The sequence below is a fragment of the Lithobates pipiens genome, unplaced genomic scaffold (assembly GCF_037356315.1).
Source record: "Lithobates pipiens isolate NorthernLeopardFrog02 unplaced genomic scaffold, aLitPip1_a1.2 Scaffold_3, whole genome shotgun sequence".
NCBI classification, from domain to species: domain Eukaryota; kingdom Metazoa; phylum Chordata; class Amphibia; order Anura; family Ranidae; genus Lithobates; species Lithobates pipiens.
Window position 1 is genome coordinate 214,616,914 of NW_027507790.1, and position 26,553 is coordinate 214,643,466.

At 42.6% G+C, this 26,553-nt stretch overlaps 1 protein-coding gene across 1 annotated transcript in view; it reads left to right on the forward strand.

Annotated features, from left to right (window-relative positions):
- The window catches only part of HCN1 (hyperpolarization activated cyclic nucleotide gated potassium channel 1), a 599,508-nt gene that overhangs the window by 295,592 nt on the left and 277,363 nt on the right, over nucleotides 1–26,553 (forward strand). Inside the window, exon 3 of the mRNA XM_077462771.1 lies at nucleotides 1,153–1,314. Coding sequence (XP_077318897.1) covers nucleotides 1,153–1,314 — 162 coding nt within the window. The remainder of the gene's footprint in view (nucleotides 1–1,152; nucleotides 1,315–26,553) is intronic.

Consider the following 26,553-nt stretch of genomic DNA (forward strand, 5'->3'; position numbering starts at 1 on the left):
GGACTGGAGGACTTTCGTTATGAAGAAAGACTGCAAACAATAAACTTCTTCTCCCTGGAAAGGAAACACTTGTGAGGGGATATGATAGCAATATTCAAATACCTCAGTGGTGATTCTAGCAGAGCAAATAAACTATTCAGTCTCAGGGAGTTTAAGTAGACACGGGCCATTCAATGAAATAGGAGGAGAAGCGGGTTTAACCTTAAACTGCGTAGGGGGTTTTCACTGTCAGAGTGGTGGTGTCAGGGGCAAGTGTAGATGGTTTTAAAAAAAACTCTTAGATGGGCATCTTAGTGAACACTGTATACCAGGATATGAGAAATGTTTTTGGCGTGAACACACACTCCCACATAGGTTGAACTGGTGTCTTTTTTTTCTTGCCAACTATGTAATTATGGGTTTTATCGTCTATGGTTACCTACAAAAACGCCCTTTCCGTCCAGCTTCTTCATCTATGAATTGAGGGGATGGACCTTTTAATCATTCGCCTGTCCTCCATTCAAATATCCTTTTAAGTCACAGAAGCTCTAGTAATGGATTCTATGTATAGAGCCTTTGGCAGCACCTCAATTTATTTAACCCCTACCGTACTGGAAGATTATGATGGTGAGGAGGACAGAAAATTTCGACTGAACTAAAAAACAGAAGCACAAAGGACACATCACACCTAGGGCACATAGTTTTTTAGAGGGTAAACTTGGGCTTTCATTATTCTTCAAGCCTAAAATGTACATTTTAACATGTGCAAAAAAGTGTAAGTAAATAGAAAATGGGAAGACAAAGACAGCAATAAAAACCTCTCGGAGGTTCTAACTTTTCCCTTCTCTTCTAAAAAAATATATTAATTTTTTAGGGGATTTCGCATAACTTCCCATGCCTCTTACAAATTGTCAGCAAAATATAAGCAACACTTTACAAAATATGTGAGTTAATTATTTGAATTATATGTATATATATATATATATATATATATATATATATATCTATGTCATATATATATATATATATATATATATATATATATATATATATATATATATATATATATATATATATATAATATAAATAATGTGTCATTAATATTTAAATTGCGTCCTTTATAAAAAAGTATGGCATTCTAATATTAAATTACATCTTATTCCTGTCTTGCAGATTTTCCACATGACCTATGACCTTGCCAGTGCTGTGGTTAGAATATTTAACCTCATAGGAATGATGCTTCTTCTCTGCCACTGGGATGGCTGCCTGCAATTCCTGGTCCCATTGCTTCAGGAGTTTCCTAGTGATTGCTGGGTATCCTTAAATAATATGGTTGTAAGTATTTAATGAGCACTTCAATTAATTCTATACATTGTAATCTGTGTTATATGACTAAGATTAAACTATGCCTCCTATGGATCTTGTAGCTTAATCATAAGAAAATCCGATCAGATTTCACATACAATGTTTTTTTTTTATTAATTGATGATAAAACAATACTGTGTGCCTAAGCAATAGTTTCAGCACACTAAAAAGGATAATGGGCAAAGTCCATACAAAACCAAACTTTGTGTTGGGTGAATGTCATTGGAGTCCCGGCTGATGGGACAGTCAGAGCTTTGTGTGTGGGCGCCCATTTTCACATCATGTGAGCGTGGTGTTGGATTTTAAGGGTTAAAGTGAGACTTAATTTTAACGGTTGGCTCCCAGGGGACAAAGTACATATAGCAATTTGCCCCACCTTTCTAGGGTGGTAGTGATGCCAAGCTAGCATTGTCGACAGTGTGCCCCACCATCCCCACACTGCGGTCTGACCACACAACTAAGGAGACAAATAGGTAAGGATTCTGATGGTCTCAGGCGCCAGCGTGAGGGGGCATGTCAGCTACTCACACCTAGAAAAGTATTTCAGAATGGGGCTGTCATTTTTTTTTTTAGGTGTAGATACACTTTAAAGAGCTTTCCTATTAAAAACGTACTACACCAAGCAGGAGAGCACAGCATGGTCAGTTTGCTAGCTATGCTGGGAAATCAGTGGACTCTCTTCCAATGATCAGACTTGTCCTGACACGCCCCTGCTGTTCAGCCATTCACTGTGAAGCTCGGTGTACTGCCGCTACTCCTCCCCTAGCTCTTATGCAGCTGAGAACAGAAGTAATTTGATCACTTATAAAAAAAAAATTAAAAAAAAAGGGAAAAGGATATTTAAAATGTTTTTTTTTTTTCTTTTATATTTATACACAAATGTTTTGCCTTTCATTTCTTTTTCTTCTTCTTTTTTTCTTTTTTTTCTCATAAGATTTTATTGAAATAAAAAAACATACAGTTCTTGAATTTAATTTGTATTTTAAACTGATTAGGTTGTTTTACAAGGTGATCATTTACAATCACTGTGTGTCTTTGTCATTGTTATAGGTACAGCGTTGTATCTGGTTGTCTTTAAATGTTAAATATAGTATTGATTATGGCATGCTGTTTGTACTTAGTAATACTACAAAGTGTGTTTTTCACAGTAAATTAGATATGCTTTAATTTTGATAATCTAATTACTAATATGTTACCGTAATGGCTGCTAAAGTTTCATATTGTGCAGTACCAGATTTTTTGGGGAAAACAAAAAAAAATACTGTAAATGGAAAAACAATTTAAACACCATGTAAATTACAGGGTTCTTGCGTGTGTTCAGGAAAATGGGTATTTAAGCTGTTTAGTCAGTGGAATTCATTAATGGGCCCAGTAATTTTAAAAACCGAATGCATTGTGGCAGTGCTTTTTAAATTGCACATTTTAAAGCACAATACTGATTTGTGCATCTTATGCAGTGCCATTTATTTAGAATTTGTGTTGTGTTGAACTGCATTACAAAAAAGGAGCGTACTTTCCTTTCAAACGGTAAGGTGCATTGGCAGTTCATTCCAAATGAATAGGTTTCCTTAAAGCAGAACTTCAGGCTTTGGGGGGGAAGAATGTCTCGCCCAGGTGAGAAAATCAGAAGTGCTATACAAATAAAGTATGTTGTAAAAAAAAAAAGAAGAAGAAAAAAAAAAAGTGTCCATTGGCTAGAGAGGAAGGGGAGGAGGTAGGGCAGCTCATAATATTGAAGGGGAAGGTCAGCCTTAATTTAATGCAAAATAATGTGTGAAGTGCTGCACACAACTGCACGCTTGATCTGAAAAGACCCTTAACCTACCTTGATCCTACATTTTTAAAATTCTCCAAGTGCAACTTTTCTTTCACTGTATTAAACTGAAATCTGCACATCTTTGTAAGATAAAAGAACTATTCCATTATATTTTGTCAGTTCCCTTTCAGTGAAAGAACATTTCGCAACAGAAGTAAAAAACTTTCAAATGGCAATATGTTGGCATTATTCGATATGACTGAGCGTGCTGTCATGTATTTAATTGCATTCAATAGGACTGTTACAGCTGAGCTTTGCGTTGGAGTTTGATTGGTTTGAGATACAGATCAGGATCTCAGGTACTGTAGAGAATACTGCCAGACTGGGATTACATCTGACAAAATTCACTTTCTGAAAGTTTCCATTGTGCCGGGAAGATACGTTTTATTCCCGGACAGACTATTCAAAAACTGACACTTGACAGTTAATTAGGCGTTTTTCTGTGGTGTCTGTCACTTCCATTTGTTGCAGTAACAATTTACCCCGTTTTTCTATGTTGTATTTTAGGCTGAGTTTAAAACCTCTCAGCCAAAATTGAGGCAGTAGAATCAGATCAATGAGACTGCAAGTAGAAGACTGGTGTGATATAGAAGGTTCTACAGAGCTCCTTGCCTGCTATGGCCTAGGGCACAGCTATTACGCTAAGGTAACGTAGATGAATTATATCCACTGTATTGTTCCCCATCAAGATGCCGATGAAAGGTAATAGCTGTGAAATCCTTTTTCAGGAAGACAGCGTGACTTTTCCAAGCATTACAAACCCCTCTGACAACTCTCAGAACACTATTTCTATCTAAAATATCTTCTCAACAAACCCCAATCTTTTGTGTGAAACCTCAGTCACGTGTAAGCCTATTGGATGAATGCTGGAAATCAACCTTTGTTCTTGTACTGATCTTAAAAAATTAAAAATCTGTCACTTTGCCCCTATTAAGACTAAGCGCAAAACTTTCATTAAAAAGGACACTAGAGATGCTTTCCAGTCTCACCTCCTCCACCGACACATTTCACCCAAGAAATAGACTAAGCCTATATCCCAGGCAAAACATGTCATAGATCTTCATTAGACACTGTAGCAAGCTGTGCTGCCAATATCAGCATGAGCATAAAACTTTGAGCTGCTTTGAACTACCATCAATATGAATTAGGTCAATGTGCAAAAAGAAGAAAAAAAAACTCTGCGCTTCGGTTTTATAAGGAAGCAGCCAGCACTAAAGGTCTTGATAATGACCCAACCCAATCAGAAAATCGAATAAGTGCATTGCTAAAATCTATTTGGTTACATTTACGTGCAACAGTGAAAAATTAAAAAAAAAAAAAATGCAACAAATCATAACAAACAATGTGTGAATAGATGCATGGATGACAAATATTGTATCCTTATGATCTCCATTAGGAAATGGCAGGATGTAATACGAGTCCATGCATACTGCCAAAAGGGAGACTATAACAGTCCACCTTGACAAATCAGTCTCAAAGCAACTGAAGTGAATCCCCTGAAAGTACTTTTTTCTCCTAAAAATACATGAAGAAATTAACAGTGAAATAGTGAGACTTCACCCGAACACCACTCATGAGTGTAGGTTCACCTTACCTTACTAGATAATGAGATCACCTATAATGGATGGTCCAAACAGGCTTGATATGATATGGCCATTACTGTAAGGGGGTCACTACATCTCCACATAAGCTTCCATTATAGTACTCAAACAACATCCACCAGAAAGGGTCCGAAATAGAAAACTTTCAAAGTGTAGTATTATTGGTAAAACAGTTGGCAAACCACATTTATTATTTATTTTTATTATTTGCCACATTTGACACTGTATGGCACGAATAGTATGGCTCACGTATTGCATGCCACACGGGCACCTGATAAGATGAACGTTTTTCGTGGAGCATGTTATAAATTATAATAATGTTTTTTACTAGTTGATTCAAAGGAAGTAATTTTCCTATTTACAAAACTGTTCACCTGGCAAATGGCACACGTTCTACAAGGACAAAAGGGTGTGGGTCTCTCTGGAGGGTCCAAAACATTGCTGGCTTTTATTTTATTTTTTTGTCTATGCACAAGTTACTTTGGATTGGGATCACTTATATGACTCATGAACTTTTTTGATATATTGGTTGATTTTATTTATGATATGATTCATTAATATATATATATATATATATATATATATATATAATATGAAATTGGTTCCACGTATAATATGGATGATTTTGCACATTAAGCATGCTGAGCACTTTATTTTTATTCTGCGTTTCATACAATTTATTTTGGATTGCTGTAATGCATGTGGACTTAGAGATTTTTTGTGATATATTTATATGTAGTCTCCATATATAAATTTGGCTTCATACACAATTTTTTTTGCACATTGGCACTTCATTGTTTAATTTTTTTCTCAATTATATTTTTTATTCATTTGAGCACATCTAACACATTAAGGCCTTTTTTGAGGAGATTTAACCATCTAGCACTCATATCACATGATTTAAAGAGAGAGCACACATTTTTTGGTTTATTATTTTTGTATGAGTACAGTGCACGTTAGAAAGAGGCAGCACCACCTATACCACCCTCCCATCACATTTCTGGTGATCTTATCATGCAGAGCTGGCACCCCTCTATAGACCACTCTAGGTCAGCCGGTGATTAATGTACCAATAATAGAATCATTTTAAGGTACACACCAGTGTTTTTGTATTGACAATATTTCTTATTGCATAATGCTGTGTGGAATAATTGGTCATCGAAGACCAACTGAAAGATTCTCCCTCGTCTTTTTTAGGTTTAGTGCCCAACATCAGACTACAATCCAGCCACTTGGTCTATGACCACATCAACTTTAATAGTGTCATAACCTTTTTCTAAAGATCTGGTTCTCAAAACTTGTGCCTGTAAGAAACAATTGCTAAGATTTGTACAGTTTCTGCTTATTCTTTGAAACTGACTTTTAGGTACAGATATCAGCCACGAGGAGTGATGGCAACTAGAAAATGGTATAAATGATTGCCTATTTGTTTCCTTTAATAAAGTAGTGGTAACAGAATGTCCATTCACTACTTTGATATTTAAATCCAAAAAGTGGATCTCCTCAGCACTAGCTTAGAGAACCAATGAGATACTCCTATCGTTAACCTTTAAAGTGATTTTAAAGTCTAGTTTTTCTATAAAAATAACAAACATGTCATACTTACCTGCTCTACTGCAGTGGATTTACACAGAGCATCCCAGATCCTCCTCTTCTCGGGTTCCTCTTTGGTGCTCCTGGCCCCTCCGTCCTGTTGCGTGCCCCCATAGCAAGCAGCTTGCTATGGGAACACCCAAGCCGAGCTGTCCATTCAGACACAGAGCTGTGGTTCGGCCCCGCCCCCTCTCTCTCCTGATTGGCTAACTGACTGACAGCAATAGAAGCCAATGGCATCACTGCTGTGTCTCAGCCAATCAGGAGGGAGAGATCCCAGACAGCTGAGACACTCATGGATATCGCTGGACATTGATGGGGCTTCGGTAAGTATTAGGGGTGCCAAGGGGGGCTGCTGCACACAGAAGGCTTTTTATCTTAATGCATAGAATACATTAAGATAAAAAACCTGACTTTAAAGCCCTTTTAACTCATCAATAAATGACTGGAGCAAACGCACACATGTCACCATCCCAAAGGAACAGGACCTCATATATATACCTTCTTCAGAACACCAATTGGGTACATTGTTGGTCCATATGATGTCCTGCCCTCACTTTGCCAGAAATAAGTTTGCCATACTATATAGCTCCCATGGCTATACCCTGCCACTGTACATAATATCGCCCTCCAAACCAGAATGTGTCATGGCAAAGGTCAAAAGGTCGAAGGTAAACTGTTTTTGAATGTCCTGTATCTCGCTATAAACCCCCAAATAATATTTCACTGCAGCATATCCCTGCTCATGTGAGATTATGGTGTACAGCGAGGCAACATCCACTGTTGCCATGATGTACCCCTCCTTTCACACGAGATCCCCAAGTAAATTAAGTACATGGGAGGTATCCTTAAGATACTACGGATAGCAAACCACAAGGGGTAGCAGGAATTCTTCTACATATTTGCCTATACGCAATGTCATGGAATTAATGCCCCTATTGATAGGGCGTCCAGTGGGATTAATCAAACTTTTATGCATCTTAGGCAAATATGTAACCGGCACCCTGTAAAAATACAGTACCTTGCACCAGGGCTTATGATCCTTTAGCCATGGTGAGGGCGACATCACTGGGCCCTCCAGTGGAATCCTAAAAAAAGCTAAGGATCCCAAATCCTGTGAGAATGCAGTATAGGATTCGGAATTCTGCTTTCCAAAGATCCCACTAGAAGGCCCAAGGATGTCGCCCTCACCCATGTGAACATGGTGAAATATAAGTGTAAGAAGAAGAATTTTTTTTTTCCCCCAATCTTTTTTTTTTTTTTTTTTTTGACTGGCGCTATTCAGATGGGGTGTAGAAAATGAGCAGGCTTTGTATTTTGTAATGTGTGTAACACCGGATTTAATAATATCTAGTGAACTGGCATTCATAGAATCAAGAAAGAGCAAAGCCCATATATGTGATATAGCCAAAGGGGAGGGGTATCTCACCACCTGCATTAAGTCTAAGTCGCCCCTGTATAGAAGCCATAATGTGATGCAATGAAGGGCTTTCCTACCGCATTGTTCAGTTTATCCTTCCTTGGAAATAATTCTCTTTTTAAATCATGATCCTGAATGTATGGAAATTGCTACTTTGCAGGCCTCCTTTCCTCTCCATGTGTGAATATATCCCCAACGTTTTAATTTCACTAACAGAAATTCTCTTCTGATCAGATGCATAATCAAGGAACCAGAATCAGAATTATGTGCCGAGTGCTGACTCATTAATGAATGCTGAGGCAGGGATAGGAAAGGATCCAGCCGAGATGCTGTTTACTGAGAATTCACTGAATTGATTAGAGCGTGTATGAATGGGGAATGCAGATGCTGCAAGCTGTAGAGTAATGGATGCAGACTACAGATTGTTTATGGTATAATATAGCATCAGGATCCTATAAATATGCTCCCAAATTGTGAGGAATAACACAAAGAATAAATCTTTCTTTGAATTGTACAGTCATTTGAAAAAAAAAAATAGCATTTAAAAAGTATTTACACGGTTTGCATGCTGGTTTAATAGCTTGAGATGATTTTTTTTTCTTTTTTTAAATATGCTTTACTCCCTTTCACATATTTCTGTCTATGGGCATAGATGCAGTCATTGAAAGCCTTTCAAATTGCTATAAGACCCTGCAGCACAGGAGGTCCACTGCTTCTTAGCCATGCATCCAGACAGCAATAGCATTTTTGTCTTGACCATATGGTCCTATCATATTGCTCTGCATGTTAAGGGTCCATCATAATTTATTCCTTTAGTAGAAGTTAACCATGTTCCAAGATTGCCACCCTAAAAAGTGGACAACTTCTCAGACATTCATAAGAAATATAACATGACTAAACTGCCTTCTTATGGCTAAACTCCAAAAAAACACTCATTATACTGCTGGAAGGTAGAAGAATTGTATGGGAGCTGTTTGGTATTTTTGTCCATCCGGTCCTGAGATTATTACAGCCCTACCACTCAGAATAGCCAGCCTGGTGACCCTATATTTGTCTGCTACCCAACTGCGGGCAATTTGTGTTCTTTTGGATACATTTGGGTCCCATCAGTCAGGCCTCAACATAAAAAACTGCGCCCCAAAATAAAAAAGCTCAGGCTGCAATACTCCTCTTCAACTCACCTTCAATTCACTTTCAATCTAAAGCTTTCCCCACAGTACTTTTTCTTCGCCACAAGATGTCACTGTAATTGGAAGACTGAGAACTCTATTGTGAAGGGAGGGCGTCAGGGGCTGCACTCTTCGTTCATTGTATAATGATGGAAAGCGCACGTCAGCACCACTCTCTGCATTGAGCACTGGGAGAGGAGACTAAAATAAACCAGCATCTCTGAATGCACAATTGGTTCACAATTTTTTGTGATTTAAGTGAGAACCCTTATGTTTTAGAAAGGCTTTACGATGCTTCATAATGGTTTATTGGGGGGGGGGGGGGTTCTTTTATCCTACCTCATCACAACTATCTGGTTATATTTTATATATTGTTGGTCCCCAAGCCTTGCTCCACAGAAGCCATGCTTCCTAAACTTCCCTGATGATAGTTAACAAGCCTTGCAGCAGCAGTATAAATGGCTTTATAAAATGATGGTGTCTGTGATGAAAACTGACTGTAGTGGATGCACAAAGAAATGATTTGCATGCTCCATCAACTATCCTAAAATGAGGGTAAACTCCTTATTTTTTGGATTGGTGACAGACGTGAGACGTGTACTCATGCCATAGTTCACTATTGCATATTGTACTGTATCAGTTTATAGCGCTATTAAGGGTGAAGCAAAAAGCAGGGCAAACGCATGAATTTTGTTGGCGCCATCAAAGACTACAGATATATTCCTGTAACCGTGCCCCCATGGGTGGCTGCGTATAGTAGTTACACACGTCACACTGCTTGGCCAGGCATTTCACTTCAGAGACACATTGCCAGTCAATGAACAGTCCTTTGGCTTGTTTTTGTTGTTTTTTTTATTTAGGGGATTAAACTTGGATGAGGGAAGATGGACATGGGATGCCCAAATAATTGATCTTGATGAATTTAACAATTTTTCTGAATCTATATTGGTAGTCTCTATAGCTCTCCATACTCCTCCAGCACATCACTTGAGTAAACTCCACTTTTTCTACTGCACAATCATAGATTCTTTGTACAGCTAGCACGTGATTAGGCCCTACTCTGAATAAGTCCCAACAGTTCAATAATAGCCATTTGATGGCAGGGGTCTGCAGTCCCTGTTGATTTAGCAACCTATAGCAATGAAAAGAATACTTCTTTTGCTAGCTGCCAAGCTTGGTGGACTACTGTTCCCAGGCAGTCCTGTGCAGGTCCCGCCAACCCTCCTGGCCGCACTGACTTGACTCAAACACCAGGGACATCACAGCCTCTCCCTCTGGCTTCACATCCAGTCCTGGCGTGGCTCTTTCAGACTTCTCCACTGTGCCTGTCACTGACCCTGGAATGGATCCCTTCTAGTGACTTGCCCGGCAAATCTCCCCGCTGTCCTCCTCCTGCTCCTGTTCCAGACACCTCTCTATGACCGCGTATGGAGAGGTTCCTTCCCAGCTCCCGAGCTCACCTCCTCCAGGAAGGGGGCTTCCTCAAGGGCCATGACAGCCCAACACTCCATCACTAGTTCTTCCACCCGACAACTCCTCCCACAACAGGCTGACCATGAGTGTATATATAGGAGGCCTGCCCCCTTCCAATCCTAGTTGGGGATTGGTCAGGGCTCCCAGATACAATCCATGCCACTCCAATCCTCTGCCCTGCCTCTTTTACAGAACCCTCTAGAAACAGAGGCGGTGTCAGAGAAATGAACCACTCCCCAGCCCCAAGATCAAAAACAAACAGACCTAGCTCACAGCTAGGCCAGGCTAAATGAACCTGCATTGGCTGTAACAAAACACAACTACTCTAGCAACCTACAGGTACCTAACTAAGGTAGTAGGTGCTACATTCCAAAGATTAAGAACATAACTTGCTTTTATTCATTAGGAAACCACATTGGTTTAAAAACAGACCCACATATTGTTTTATATAGTCTCCCAACAGCTACCATGAGATTCCAACCATTAATATTCTACAGGTGTTTAACCGTGGAAGCGGTAATTTAAATAGGTGAGTTTGAAAAAAAGACACAAGTCCAACCTATGTGTGTGATTATATGTCAGTATTACCTTGTATATCCCTGTATGTTGTGGTTGTTCAGGTGGTTATCTAATAATTTTCGAAACTATTGATGCCCCCCCGCTGAGACCACCACCTGTGGAAGGGAATCCTTGCTGCTATTACAGTAAATAACCCTCTACGTAGTTTATGGTTAGACCTCTTTTCTTCTTAATTTAATGAGTGGCCATGTGTCTTGTTAAACTCCCTTCCGCGAAAAAGTTGTATCCCTATTGTGTACGGTATGGTATTTGTAAATTTAAATCATATCAAGTGTCTCTTCTCCAGAGAGAATAAGTTCAGTCCTCACAACCTTTCTAAATAACTAATATCCTACAGATCCTTTATTAGCTTACCCTTCTTTGTACTCGCTCCATTTCCAGTACATCCTAAAGGACTGGTGCCCAGAACTGGACAGCATACTCTCGGTGCGGCCAGACCAGAGTCTTGTAGAGCGGGAGAATTATCGCTTTATACCTGGAGTTAATCCCTTTTTCAATGCATGCCAATATTCTGTTTGCTTTGTTAGCTGCAGCTTGACATTGTATGCCATTGCTGAGCCTATCATCTACTAGGACCCCCAGGTCCTTTTCCATCCTAGATCCCCCCAGAGGTTGTTCTCGTAGTACAGGGATATGCAATTAGACCTCCAGCTGTTGCAAAACTACAAGTCTCAATCATGCCTCTGGGTGCCATGCTTGTGGCTGTCAGTCTTGCTATGTCTCATGGGACTTGCAGTTCTGCAACAGCTGGCGGTCCGCTAATTGCATATTCCTGCCCTAGTGTATAGATTGCATTTATATTTTTGCCACCCAAATGCATTATTTTACATTTTTCTACATTAAACCTCATTTGCCATGTAGTTGCCCACCTCATTAAATTGTTCAGATCTTCTTGCATAGTTTCCACATCCTGCAGAGAAGTTATTGCCCTGCTTAGCTTAATGTTGGCTGCAAATACAGAGATTTAACTGCTTACCCCATCCTGCAGGTCATTTATGAAGAAAATGAATTAGGATTGGTCCCAGCACAGAACCCTTTGGGACCCCACTACCCACCCCTGCCCATTCTGAGTACTCCCCATTTATCACCACCCTCTGAACTTACCCCTGTAGCCAGTTTCCAATCCATGTACTCACCCTATGATCCATGCCAATGGACCTTACTTTGTACAGTAAACGTTTATGGGGAACTGTGTCAAATGCTTTTGCAAAATCCAGATATGCCAAGTCTATGGGCCTTCCTTTATCTAGATGGAAACTTACCTCCTCATAGAAGGTTAATAGATTGATTTGTCAAGAAAGATTCTTCATGAATTCATGCTGATTACTGCTAATGATACCGTTTTCATTCATAAAATCTTGTATATAGTCCCTTATCGTCCCAAGAGCTTGCATACTATTGATGTTAGGCTAACTGGTCAGTAATTCCCAGGGATGTATTTGTGGCCCTTTTTAACCACTTGAGTACAGTGCATTTATACACCACCTTGCCCAGACCAATTTTCAGCTTTCAGTGCTGTTGCATTTTGAATGACAATTGCGCGGTCATGCTACACTGTACCCAAACTACATTTTTAGAATGTTGTTCCCACAAATAGAGCTTTCTTTTGGCGGTATTTGATCACCTCTGGGATTTAAATTTTCCGCGAAACAAATAAAAAAAAATATATATTTTTTTTTGTTTCAGTTACAAAACTTTGTAAATAAGTATGTTTTCTCCTTCACTGATGGGGCTACAGTGACAAGGCGGCACTGATGGGCACTGATGAGGTGGCACCAATGAAGTGGCACTGATGAGGTGGCATTGATGGGCACAGATATGCAGCAGTGATAGGTGACACTGATATGCGACATGGATGGGCACTGATAGGTGGCACAAATAGGCACTGATAGCACGGATGGGCATGGATAGGCGGCATGGGAGGGCATGGATAGGCGGCACGAATGAGCACTAATAGGTTTCATTGTAGTGTAAAGTATTGTACTGATGCCAATCAGTGCCAAACAATGCATGCTAATCTGTGATGCCCATTTTGGGCACTGATTGGCATCTATTGTGGGCACTGATTGGCACCCCTGGTGGTCTGGTGGTGTCCGTGTGGTCCAGTGTGGGCATCCTTGGAGAGGGGGGACCTGTGATGATAATCGATCAGCACAGACCCCCCTGTCAGAAGTGCAGTCAATCGGCTCTCCTCTAATCACGTCTGACAAACGTGAGTCAGGAAAAGCCGATCAATGGCTCTTCCTATTTACACTGTGATCAGCCGTGATGGACCTAAATTTCCTAATGATCCTAAATTTCCCAGTATTTCCACATCCGTGATCAGATCTGTATTTTTGTTAATCAGTAGATCTAGTAACGCTTTATTTCTAGTTGGTGCGTCTACCATTTGACCCGTGAAATTGTCCTGCAAGACATTTAGGAACTGGTGAGCCTTAGACGTGGTTCCCTCCATCCAGTCTATGGCTGGATAATTAAAATCCCCCAAAATAATACCACTTCCCATCCTGGCTGCTAATCCAGATTGTGACAGGAGGTCGGTCTACCCCTTCTCCCTTAGGTTAGGGGTCCTATATCACACTCCCAGTATTATTTTACCCTTCGCTTCTTCCCTTTGGAGCTCTACTCATAAGGATTCCACTGAGATACAGATGAGAAGCACATGAATAGCTGAATTCACAGTAAATCACTGCTTCAGGAATATAGAGATCATGCAGTATCTCTAGAATAGAATTAGACAATAATAGCAGAGACAAAATATCATACAAAACAGAGAAACATAATACATTGCGAGCCACAGATAAAACATGGCTGTGAATGTTTGTTTTTCTGTGACTCGCAGTGTATTATATTTCTCTTTTTTGTATGATATTTTGCTTCTTCTATTATTGTATAATTCAAATTTAGAGATATTGCAGGCTCTCTATACCCCAGAAGAAGCGGTGGTTGACCGCTAAACATGTAGAGATGTGAATTCAGCTATCCATGCATTCATCTCTAGCTCAACACTATATTATCAAAAGTATTGTGACACCTGCCTTTACACACATGAACTTTAAAGAGGGATTCCACCCAAAAAAAAAATATTAAAAGCCAGCAGCTATAAATACTACAGCTGCTGACTTTTAATAAATGGACACTCACCTGTCCCGGGTTCCAGCGATGCCGGCAGCCGAGGCCAATCGACTGCTCGGGCCTCGGCTGCTGCCGCTGCCATTCGAGGTGAGGGAATCAGGAAGTAAAGCGAATCGGCTTCACTTCCCGGTTCCCTACTGCGCATGCGCGAGCTGCGCCGCGCAATAGGAAATCTCTGCGCTGTCACTGGGACCCGTGTGTGTCCCAGCAGACAGCGCGGCAGGGCAGGAAATGGCGTAGACTCCCGTGGGAGTCTATGCCCGGAAGTGGGTGAAAATACCTGTCTTTGACAGGTATCTCCACCCCCCTCCCCCCTGAAAGGTGTCAATTGTGACACCGGAGGGGGGGGTTCCGATCAGCGGAGGTTCCACTTTAGGGTGGAATCCCGCTTTAATGACATCCCAGTCTTAGTCCGTAGGGTTCAATATTGACTTGGCCCACTCTTTGCAACTATAAGCCCTTGTACACACAGTCAGAGATTCCGACGGAATGTGTCCTATCGGACCGTTTTTGTCGGATATTCCGACTGTGTGTGGTCTCCATCAGACTGTTTCCGTCGAAATATCCGACGGACCAACTTTTCCAACTTGCCAGTAAAATTTTCCGACAAAATGCTCCGATCGGACATACTCCGTTCATGTGTAGCCTACTCCGACGGACAAAGTGCCACGCATGCTCAGATCAAATTCCTAGACCAAAGCTATTGGCTACTAGCCTGAACGTAGTCCCGTCGTAACGAAATAACATCATCACGTTATGTACTATCCGATTTTCCAACAACTTTGTCCGACCGTGTGTATGCAACAGTTTCGGACAAAATCTGTCGGACAAAATCCGTCGGATTTGGTTGTCAGAATGTCCGACCGTGTGTACAAGGGCTAACAGCTTCAACTCTTCTGTAAAGGCTGTCCACAAGGTTTAGGAGTGTGTCTATGGTAATGTTTGACCATTCATCCAGAAGAGGATTTGTAAGGTCAGGCTCTGATGTTGGACGAGAAGGAGTTCTATCGGGTTGTACTCAGGACTTTGTGCAAGCCAGTTGGGAAAGTTGGGAGCATGAAATTATCCAAAATGTCTTGGTATGCTGACGCCTTAAGAGTTCCCTTTGCTGGAACTAAGGGGCCAAGACTGTGACGAACGCGGGTGTCAGATCCCTGCCCTCCTCGCTAACTGGCGACAAAGGACTGGCCAACCTCACACCCCGCTGTCACTTGCGTAACAATGCCACACTCAGCTGCACCCAGCACAAAGATTTTCCAGCTTGCGGGACCACAATCTAGGTGCGGGCAGCCTGAGAGCGATTGTCACTGGGCTAATTACACAATTAACCCTTTAACTGCCACCACCCCCGTTTTAAAAGACAGAGCCGGGGGGACTCGTAATTTTAGCAATACCAATTATAAGTTTAGAATAAGCGCCTGCAACACACACTGCCACCACAGACAGGTCTGCTCAGTGCCTTACTCTACCACAGTAGCGCCCTTTTAAGAGACAGGTTCGTTTATAGTTTGCATCAAGAGCTTTAAAGACAAGGTTAACACTTTTCAACACAAGGATTTATTATGAAAAGGTCAAGGTTGGTGCGAATAAAACATTTACAGAAAAAGGATGTTTCAAAAAATAAAGACAATATACAGCCACAAAGAAATAAGGTAGAACTGAGAAGGAAGAATACTTGCAGTTAATGTCCAAGGGTTGATCAGAGTTCAATCGATGAGCAAAGGTAATCGGTTCTCAAACTTGGCAGATGTTCTTTCTTGGATGGTAAAAGGAGAACTGACCATTGCCTTGGCCTCTCCTCTTTTCTGTCAAATCAAAAGGGGTGTTGACAGCGACCAGTGACCAATCGTCTGGTCATCTTGTTTAGGGGTTGGTTGCTGGGAGGTGTCTACACTCATGACCCTGTCCCAGGTACACTTTATGATACATATTCATATCTCTGCCTCTCTATTGTTTATAGACTGCAAATATCCATTTTAGTGATCAGCATGATATTTGCTTCAAAACAAGTCCACACATGACAGGTTTCCCATTTCAGGGTTACCTAGGAGGAGTAAGGGGTCCCAGTGGCTTCCCATATGACCTGGCATAGGGGTGTTTGGACTTGAAATGTTAGAAATTATCCGAGGAAACTAAATATATCCATATTATGGCTGTGCTATGATGGCTTTGAAAGTTATAAAAAATGTTGAAATTTCAAAAACTTTACTAATCTTTCTGCAGTCTGTGGTTGGAAGTATTTACGACGGGGATCTGTTAGTTTTCTGCATGGAGAGGGTGACAGTTTTACGACAGGCCGGAATACCTTGCCAGGCAACTTGAGCCTTGTTTATTGTCCTAGCCTGGTTTTGTTTTCTCTGCTAAGATAACCTTTCTTTCCTTTTGAAGATGTTAAAACATTTGGAATTCCTAAGACAAGGGAGGGGGGAGTTCAGATTCTGCTGTAAGTTTACAAGGTAGCCAAACTGTCATGGCTGCGTTCCACACAAAATGGCAACTAGTTACAATATATCCTGGCTCAGACGTGATATCGTTACACCTCCCTCCTTAGGTGGTTGCATGGGAGGGAACTACAATTTCCCTCCTGACGCAACCGACTCTTGCAGGCTCGGCTTGTCGCGACAGCCCATCAGCATTGCCATGGGTGCTGCCTTTCTTATGCTGGATGGTGAAATCGTATTGCTGAAGAATTAAGCTCCACCGAAGTAGTTTGCCATTCTCCCCAGCCACACGATTTAGCCAGCTCAAGGGATTGTGATCTGTGATCACAGTGAAGTGCCGTCCATAAAGGTACGTTTGTAACTTCTGGAGAGCCCACACGATCGCAAGACATTCCTTTTCAATCGTGGCGTATGCTACTTCCCTGGGAAGCAGCTTCCGGCTCAGGTAGAGGATGGGATGCTCCTCTCCAGCATCATCCACCTGGCTCAGGACTGCACCCAATCCATAGGCAGAGGCATCAGTCTGCACTAGGAAATGGCGGGTGAAGTCCGGAGCCTGTAGCACGGGAGCGCGGGCCAGCGCCTCCTTCAAGGCCTGAAATGCCTTCTCACATTCTGGTGTCCAAGACACCACCTTGGGCAGTTTCTTTTTGGTTAGGTCAGTCAGAGGTTTAGCCAGGCTACTATAGTTACATACAAACTTCCTATAATAGCCAGCGGTCCCCAAGAAAGACATAACCTGCTTTTTGGTTTGGGGGGTAGGCCATGCCAGGATGGCATCAACCTTCCCTGTCTCGGGTTTCAGGGTGCCCCCTCCTACCCGGTGTCCCAAGTACTGCACATCGGTCATGGCAATCTGACACTTACTGGGTTTGACGGTCAGATTGGCAGCTGTCAGTTGGTCCAGGACCTGTGACAGGTGCACCAGGTGTCCTTCCCGCACAATTTCCACCAGCGTCTCCATTCTATCCCTGAACTTTTGGATGTAATCTACAACAGAGACCTCTGAGTCGGCCATCTTGCCCTCCCAGGTCTCACAGATCAGATCCAGGGGTTCTCTTACCCTCCGTCCGTACAGAAGTTCCAATGGCGAAAAGCCTGTGGTCTTCTGAGGCACCTCTCTGTAAGCAAACGGCAGATGAGGCGGATATCGTTTCCAGTCCTTGCCCTGGGAGTGCACAAAGGTTAGCAACATTTGTTTTAAGGTGCCATTGAAGCGCTCGCACAAGCCGTTTGTTTGTGGGTGATAAGGACTGGCCATGATATGCGTCATCTGTATTCTCTGACAGAGAGCTTGCATCAAGTCAGACACAAACTGAGGGCCTTGATCGCTAATGAGCTCGGCTGGGAATTCCACTCTTGTGAAGATTCCCAGGAGAGCATCAGCAACCTTGTCTGTCCGGAGGCAGGAGAGAGCCACCGCCTCTGGATAACGTGTGGCATAGTCGACAACTGTAAGGATATAACGTTTGCCTGAACTGCTAGGGATGGCCAAAGGCCCAACGATATCCACTGCCACCCTCTTAAAAGGTTCGTCAATCACAGGCAAAGGTTTTAGTGGAGCCCTGTGGACATCCCCTACCTTGCCAACTCGCTGGCAGGTAACACAGGACCAACAGTAGTCAGCTATGTCAGCAAGCATCCTGGGCCAATAAAAGTTATGTACCAACCGCCCTCGGGTCTTAGTGATCCCCAAGTGCCCTGCAAGGGGAATCTCATGGGCCACTTTTAGCAGCTGTCCCCTAAATTGACTGGGTACCACTAGCTGTCTGTCACCTATGTCAGCCTCATTCCCCTCTGCAAGCAAACTTTCTCTATACAGTTTCCCTTTGTCCCAGTAGACCTTTTGTTTGTCATTCTCTGCAGGGGGGCGATCAGCTAGACTTCTGAGCTGTGCTAGTGTTTGGTCTGTCTGCAGTGCTGTTTCAAAGGCGGGACCACAACTCTCAGCCAGCAGTCCTGTAGCAAACGAGGACTGCTGCTGAGGCTCAACAGAGGTGGAGTCCACTGGGTCAGAACAGGGAGAGGGCCCCGAGACCTCCTCCTGCTGTTCTGCGATCAGTGCCTGCACCTCGGCTGCGTTTGCAGCACTGCGAGTGACCACCAATACTGGCAATGCATCATCATCATCATTATCATCATCATTGTCATCATCATCACATTTAACCTTTATCAGTTCAGCAACATTGGAACATACATCAGGTACCTTCACTAGCAAGGGGGTCTCCTCTCCTGTCTCTGAAGGATGACCTTGCACTTCAACTCCACCCTCCCCCTCCCTCTGTCCATCCACAGGTTGCCCAGATATTACCCCAACATCTGTAAACAGTACCTTGGTAGGTCCAGAAGGTTCCGTGGGAGCATCCAGGGTGCTCTTAGCAGGGGCATAGTAAGAAACAAGGGTACCTAAATCAGAACCCAACAACACAGCAGTGGGGATCTCCTCCGAGACACCCACCTCTCTCATCCCACTTCCGGCACCCCAAGCCAGGAAAACATAGGCACGAGGTACATGGGAACAGGTTCCCCCAACTCCGGTCAGGGTAAGGTACTTCTCTGGGATGATGTCTGTTTTTTCTATCACCTCTGGTCTGACCAAAGTGACTTCGGCTCCAGTGTCACGAAAGCCTGTTACAGTTCGTTGGCCTACAATGACTGGCTGCAAGTTGGCATTGGTTCCTGGAGGTTTTCCACCGACGAGCAGCACAGCAGAAGGGTTGCTGGCCGGATGGCCAGGGGTTGTCGTCTTCTTCTGCTCAGGGCACTGTGTCCGGAGATGTCCGCCTTTCCCACAGTTATAGCATTTGCGGTTGTCAGTCACAAAGGCTTTGGCTCCAGGAGCTGCAGGTTCCGGCCGCTGAGGAACTTGGTTGGTAGGTAGAGGAGGGGTTGCCAGGTGTGATTTCCCTCCTTTCCAGCCATTTGGAGGAGCCTTGCGATGGTCAGATACCCGAGAGTGGATATAGGTATCTGCCAGTTCTGCTGCTGCTTTGGCAGAGGTTGGCTTTTGCTCCAGCACAAACTGTCTGACGTCTGTAGGACAGATATGCAAAAGTTGATCTTCAATCATAAGATCTTCCAAGGACTCAAAAGAATCGGCTTTCAAGCCTTTAGTCCACTGCCGGAATGTGGTGCGTAAGCGACTTACCACATCCAGGTATGAGTCCCCAGGCCCCTTTTGCAAGGACCTAAAACGCTTCCGGTACACTTCCGGGGTTAGCTGAAACTTTTGGATGATTGCAGCCTTTAGGGCCTCATAATCACCTCCTTGCTCTTCTGACAGTTCTACATAAGCATCCAGGGCCTTGCCTCGTAGCCCTGGCGTCAGGTACCGGGCCCATTGTGCTGGGGGCAGATGGTACTGACGGCAAGTTTTTTCAAACGACAGTAGATACACGTCAATGTCACTGTCCTTTTCCATAACTGGAAATTTGGCTGCCGGGGTCACTGGCAGAGAGTCATCCCTGTGCTCTAGGGATCCGAGGTTCTGAACCTGTCGCTGCTGCTGGAGCCTAGCCATCTCCAGTTCGTGCCGACGATCAGCCTCTCTCTCAGCCCGGCGTTCCGCAGCCTCTCTCTCAGCCCTGCGTTCCTCTCTCTCAGCCCTGCGTTCCGCAGCCTCTCTCTCAGCCTGGCGTTCGAGAAACTGCAGGTACGCCACAGGATCCGTCTCCCTGAGGTGTTGTAGTGTTTCCTGCATTTGAGGACAGTCTATTCTGGTTCCAGGCAATCTGATGCTGGCCTGCTCTGGCGATGGCTTGGAGGTAACAATCCATGGTAGTCCAGTGTCAGTCTCTGCATGCCCATCTGGTGAGGCCGCCTCTGAACCACTGGGCTCTGGAGTAGCGCAAACCCTTTCTGGTCCAGTTTCCCCCAGGTTCTGGTCTGCACGGATATCAAACTCATGTAGGGCATGTATCAAGCCATCACGGTTTTTGCCACCGACATCAATTCCTCTTTCTGTGCACTCAGCAGTCAGATCATTTTTGCTCATCTTTTTATATGCTGATACCCCAGACATGTTGCAAGCAGAAAAGATAGAACAGAAAGCAGAGATAGGAAGAAGGTGTAGAAAGGAGCTGTTGCTGTATATCTCTTTTTAAAAAACGTAAACAAAAAAAATAATGTGCACCAGCTTGTCTCTAAGGACTGTTTCCACAAAGGTTACACTCCTTCAGTGCAGAGCTAATTCCTAACAATGCACTGAATGCTCTTAATGCGAAACTATCCCGCTACGCTGCCAGCCAATATGTGACGAACGCGGGTGTCAGATCCCTGCCCTCCTCGCTAACTGGCGACAAAGGACTGGCCAACCTCACACCACGCTGTCACTTGCGTAAACAATGCCACACTCAGCTGCACCCAGCACAAAGATTTTCCAGCTTGCGGGACCACAATCTAGGTGCGGGCAGCCTGAGAGCGATTGTCACTGGGCTAATTACACAATTAACCCTTTAACTGCCACCACCCCCGTTTTAAAAGACAGAGCCGGGGGGACTCGTAATTTTAGCAATACCAATTATAAGTTTAGAATAAGCGCCTGCAACACACACTGCCACCACAGACAGGTCTGCTCAGTGCCTTACTCTATCACAGTAGCGCCCTTTTAAGAGACAGGTTCGTTTATAGTTTGCATCAAGAGCTTTAAAGACAAGGTTAACACTTTTCAACACAAGGATTTATTATGAAAAGGTCAAGGTTGGTGCGAATAAAACATTTACAGAAAAAGGATGTTTCAAAAAATAAAGACAATATACAGCCACAAAGAAATAAGGTAGAACTGAGAAGGAAGAATACTTGCAGTTAATGTCCAAGGGTTGATCAGAGTTCAATCGATGAGCAAAGGTAATCGGTTCTCAAACTTGGCAGATGTTCTTTCTTGGATGGTAAAAGGAGAACTGACCATTGCCTTGGCCTCTCCTCTTTTCTGTCAAATCAAAAGGGGTGTTGACAGCGACCAGTGACCAATCGTCTGGTCATCTTGTTTAGGGGTTGGTTGCTGGGAGGTGTCTACACTCATGACCCTGTCCCAGGTACACTTTATGATACATATTCATATCTCTGCCTCTCTATTGTTTATAGACTGCAGATATCCATTTTAGTGATCAGCATGATATTTGCTTCAAAACAAGTCCACACATGACAGGTTTCCCATTTCAGGGTTACCTAGGAGGAGTAAGGGGTCCCAGTGGCTTCCCATATGACCTGGCATAGGGGTGTTTGGACTTGAAATGTTAGAAATTATCCGAGGAAACTAAATATATCCATATTATGGCTGTGCTATGATGGCTTTGAAAGTTATAAAAAATGTTGAAATTTCAAAAACTTTACTAATCTTTCTGCAGTCTGTGGTTGGAAGTATTTACGACGGGGATCTGTTAGTTTTCTGCATGGAGAGGGTGACAGTTTTACGACAGGCCGGAATACCTTGCCAGGCAACTTGAGCCTTGTTTATTGTCCTAGCCTGGTTTTGTTTTCTCTGCTAAGATAACCTTTCTTTCCTTTTGAAGATGTTAAAACATTTGGAATTCCTAAGACAAGGGAGGGGGGAGTTCAGATTCTGCTGTAAGTTTACAAGGTAGCCAAACTGTCATGGCTGCGTTCCACACAAAATGGCAACTAGTTACAATATATCCTGGCTCAGACGTGATATCGTTACAAAGACCACCCCTGAAAAACAACTCCACACCATAATCCCCCCTTCACCAAATGATGTGGGCCAGCATACAAAGCAAGGTCCATTAAGACATGGATGAGCGAGTTTGGAATGGGCCTGCACAGAGTCCTGACATCAACCCGATAAAACACCTTTGGGATGAATTAGACTGGAGACTGCAAGCCAGGCCTCCTCGTCCAAAATCAGTGCCTGACCTCACAGCTGCGCTTCTGGACTAATACTGGGATGCCGTTAAAGTTCATGTGCGTGTAAAGGCAGGTCTACCAGTACTTTTAACAATATAGTGTTTTTACTGATTCCACGGTTAAACACCTGTAGAATATGTATTATGGTTGGAATGTATGTATGAATGCATGCTGATGTAAACAGCATCTCCCTGTTCTGCCTAGTGACAGCATACTGATTGTCTGCTCCCTGTCATCGGGAGCAGCGAAAAAAAAATAAAAATAAATAAAAATGCCATAAAAATATCCCTTATTTTGTAGATGCTATAACTTTTGCGCAAAACAATCAATAAACGCTTATTGCGATTTTATTTTAATTTTTTTTACCAAAAATATGTAGAAGAATATTGGCCTAAACTTAGGTAAAAAATTGTTTTTTTTATATATTTTTTGGAGATATTTATTATAGCAAAAAGTAAAAAAAAAAGTGTTTTTTTTCAAAATTGTCGCTCTTTTTTTGTTTATAGCGCAAAAAATAAAAACCGCAGAGTTGATCAAATACCACCAAAAGAAAGCTCTATTTGTGGGAAAAAAAGGACGCCAATTTTGTTTGGGAGCCACGTTGCACAACCACGCAATTGTCAGTTAAAGTGTTGCAGTTGCGAATCGCAAAAAACGCTCTGGTCGGGAAGGGGGTAAATCCTTCTGGGGCTGGAGTGGTTAAACCAATGTGGTTTTGTAATGAGTAAAAGCAAGTTATGTGCTTAATCTTTGGATTATACAGTATGTGTAGTCAAAATCCGTGTGTTTCCCCTGCTATTTGCCTTTCCCTAGATATTCACGATGGGGATAGTGTGTTCAGGGTGATGTGCAGTGCTCGTTTTCTGCCACACATAGTGTTTTTATTTTAGTCAAAAAAGTTCAATTTTGGTCTCATCTGATCAGAGCACCTGCTTACACATATTTGCTGTGTCCCTCACATGGTTTTTCACAAACTGGACGACTTACAGCTTTCTTTCAACAATGACTTTCTTCTTGCCACTCTTTCATAAACGCCATATTTGTGGAGTGCACAACTAATAGTTGTCCTGTGGACAGATTCTCCCACCTGAGCTGTGGGTCTCTGCAGATTCTCCAGAATTACTATGGTCCTCTTAGCTGCTTCTCTGATTAATGCTCTCCTTGTCTGGCCTGTCAGTTTAGGTTGACAGTCATGTTTTGGTAGGTTTGGAGTTCTTCCATACTCTTTCCATTTTTGAATGGGCTCTATGAGATTTCCCAAGCTTGGGATTTTTTTTATAACCTAACCCCGCTTTAAACTTCTCCAGAACTTTATCCCTGACCTGTCTGGTGTGTTCCTTGGCCTTCATGATTCTGTTTGTTCACTAAGGCTCTAGAACAAACCTCTGAGGGCTTCACAGAACAGCTGTATTTATACTGAGATTAAATTACATACAGATGGACTCTATTTACTAATTAGGTGACTTCTGAAAGCAATTGGTTCCACTAGATTTCAGTTACACATATCAACGTAAAGGGGGCTGAATAGAAATGCATGCCATGCTTTTCAGGTATTTATTTGTAAAAAAAATTGAAAACCATTTATCATTTTTATTCTACTTCACAATTATGTGCCACTTTGTGTTGGTCTATCACGTAAAATACCAATAAAATACATTTACATATTTGGTTGTAACGACAAAAAGTGGGAAAATTTAAAGGGGGTATGAATACTCTTTCAAGGCACTGTATGTTTGAAGTTCCACATTAACATTGCACGTTGTAGATAATAACTCTCTTTGCCTGTTAACAGGATGGAATTTTACTTTTAATACTGAAATTCCCTCATTTAATATCGGTGGTATACATCACTGTCACACGTAAAGGAGTATGAAAAGATAGTGGAATGATAGCTGATATCCAGAATGACTGCGTTTTATAAGACATATCCTCTGATTTGGTCATTATGATATAGTGCTGCAATTTTGACCATAATATCTAGAAGACTACAGCACGTTCTAATATCCACTGTGGGTCCTCTAACAAGATGAACAGTAATGAAAATCACCTTGCCAATATCGGAGTCTGTGACCTGGAGTTTAGTAGAAACAGAGGCCACAATCTAAGGCTGATGTGTTGAAGAGGGATTCCATACTCTCATTAGGATGGAACAATAGAGATTGAGACTTCCTTGAGGTATTGCTGCCATGGATTAAAAAATACATGGTGTTCTGAACTCTAAATCACATTTACCCCAACAGATGCCAAAACATTCTGAAAATTGCATCTGTGCTCCGAGTTCTGAGAAACTTCCAGCACTTTTGTGAGCCCTACTTTTTAAATAAGCTTGTTGCCAAGTTTGCTTATCCCCAAAATCCAGGATCATAGCATCAGGGAGACCTTTTTCTTTTTTTTTTTTAAGCAAAACTCCAACATAAAAAGTGCTATATACCCACAATGTACCCCTACTATCTTTCCTCTAGGGACAATTTTAGTGTTTCTATGTATGTGGCCTCTATATTGGGAATGAGGTTGGAGTTGCCACTATTACATAACATTGTTCAGTGTGCAGAGGCCAGAAACTTTATTTAGTGTAGCGCTACCCTCGTGAGGGCCACTGATAGACTCTGTACCCCACTGGTTGCCCTGACTCTGCAAGTCCTCCAGCACGTCTGACATCCTGGGTTCAGTCGCTATTACCCATTGACACTAGTAATAAGAAACATACACAATACTGATGAAACAGGTTAGTTTTGTTTACTTGTGGCAAGAGTGACACAAAGGAGCAAATAACCTAAGACTGTATGTCATAAAGATATCTTATCTGAAGACAACAAAGCACTAGTAATAAATTAAATTATACAATCTAAGGATTTGTGTTAGAAAAAGTAGAAGGCAAAGAAACACAATGTGGTTAAATACACTCAAACCCTGTTTCAGTCATTGAAACCTATGTGTACAGTCAGCAAAAGGGTAGGGGCCGGCACTTGACTGTGTCAGACCACTCCTTTCTGTCTCCTCAGCCCACAGGCACTTCACATCAACGCAACTGGCAAAACATTCAGCAAACTGTTATATTTAACCTTTGCTGGCTCCTTTAAGCAGCATTCCAGATATATGAGAGCAGACCCCAATTGTTAAACAACACTAGTCACTTATGAAAATTGGGAAGGAGCAGGAGGGGTTAACAGTAACTCTGTGGAATCTTGCAGGTCTTCAGCTAGCACTTAAGGAATGGTAGTTAAAATAATCCTGGATGTTGTAGAGCAAAACAGTTTAGCTGGTATTTTAATGAAAAGAGGGTGCAGACTCTTCCTGTGTAACCTGAGCACAAGTGATCACAGTGTATGTTTGTTTAATGGGATTGTATCCTGCATGACTATAGATGCCATAGATGTGAGAAAAAGTACAGGTGTCTGTAGGGTTAACTGAACTTGCATTCGGTTGTACTACAAGTGCCAGAAATGTGAACAGGGACAATGGTGGCTGTATACAGTGTCTGTAGGGTTAACTGGGCAGGTGCCCGCTCACCGATATTGTAACTGAAATTGCAGGTAGTGATGAAGATGGTGATGACCTTTCAGGATCTCCCTCTGGGTCCTGGTTCAGGGAATGGCATCTGACCTCCAGTAATCTGCATTGCGGCCCACCCGGATCTGATGTGCATTTAGTGTGGAAAAAACAGGAACAGCCTTCAGACCACTGCAAGGCGATGCTGTCCACAGAAGACCGACCCTCTGTCTACCGCTTTATAACTCTCTCTTATACAGGCCATGACTCAACCATAATACACACAGGCACAGAATTCCTGATGGCAGATCCAGGCTGGGGACTCAAAAAAGCGATCTAGGCCTAGACCCGGCCCCTTTATATCCTCTCCCAGCAGCCTGTTCTTCTCTCTCAGCAATCTGGTAGGTGGAGTTCAGGCCAATCCTGCTAGAATTGAAACCCCAGCATTCTGAACTACATATCCCGCAATGCTTTGCTCTATGCTGTACCTTTAGGAATGACAACATGGAGTCCAAACCAACACTAGAGGGAGACAGCTCCACATCAACAGCACTGCACACTGTCCCTGAATTTCAGGCAACAATATCTGGCTCCTGGCTACATTAGTTTACCTGAACCTGAAGTTTTGCTA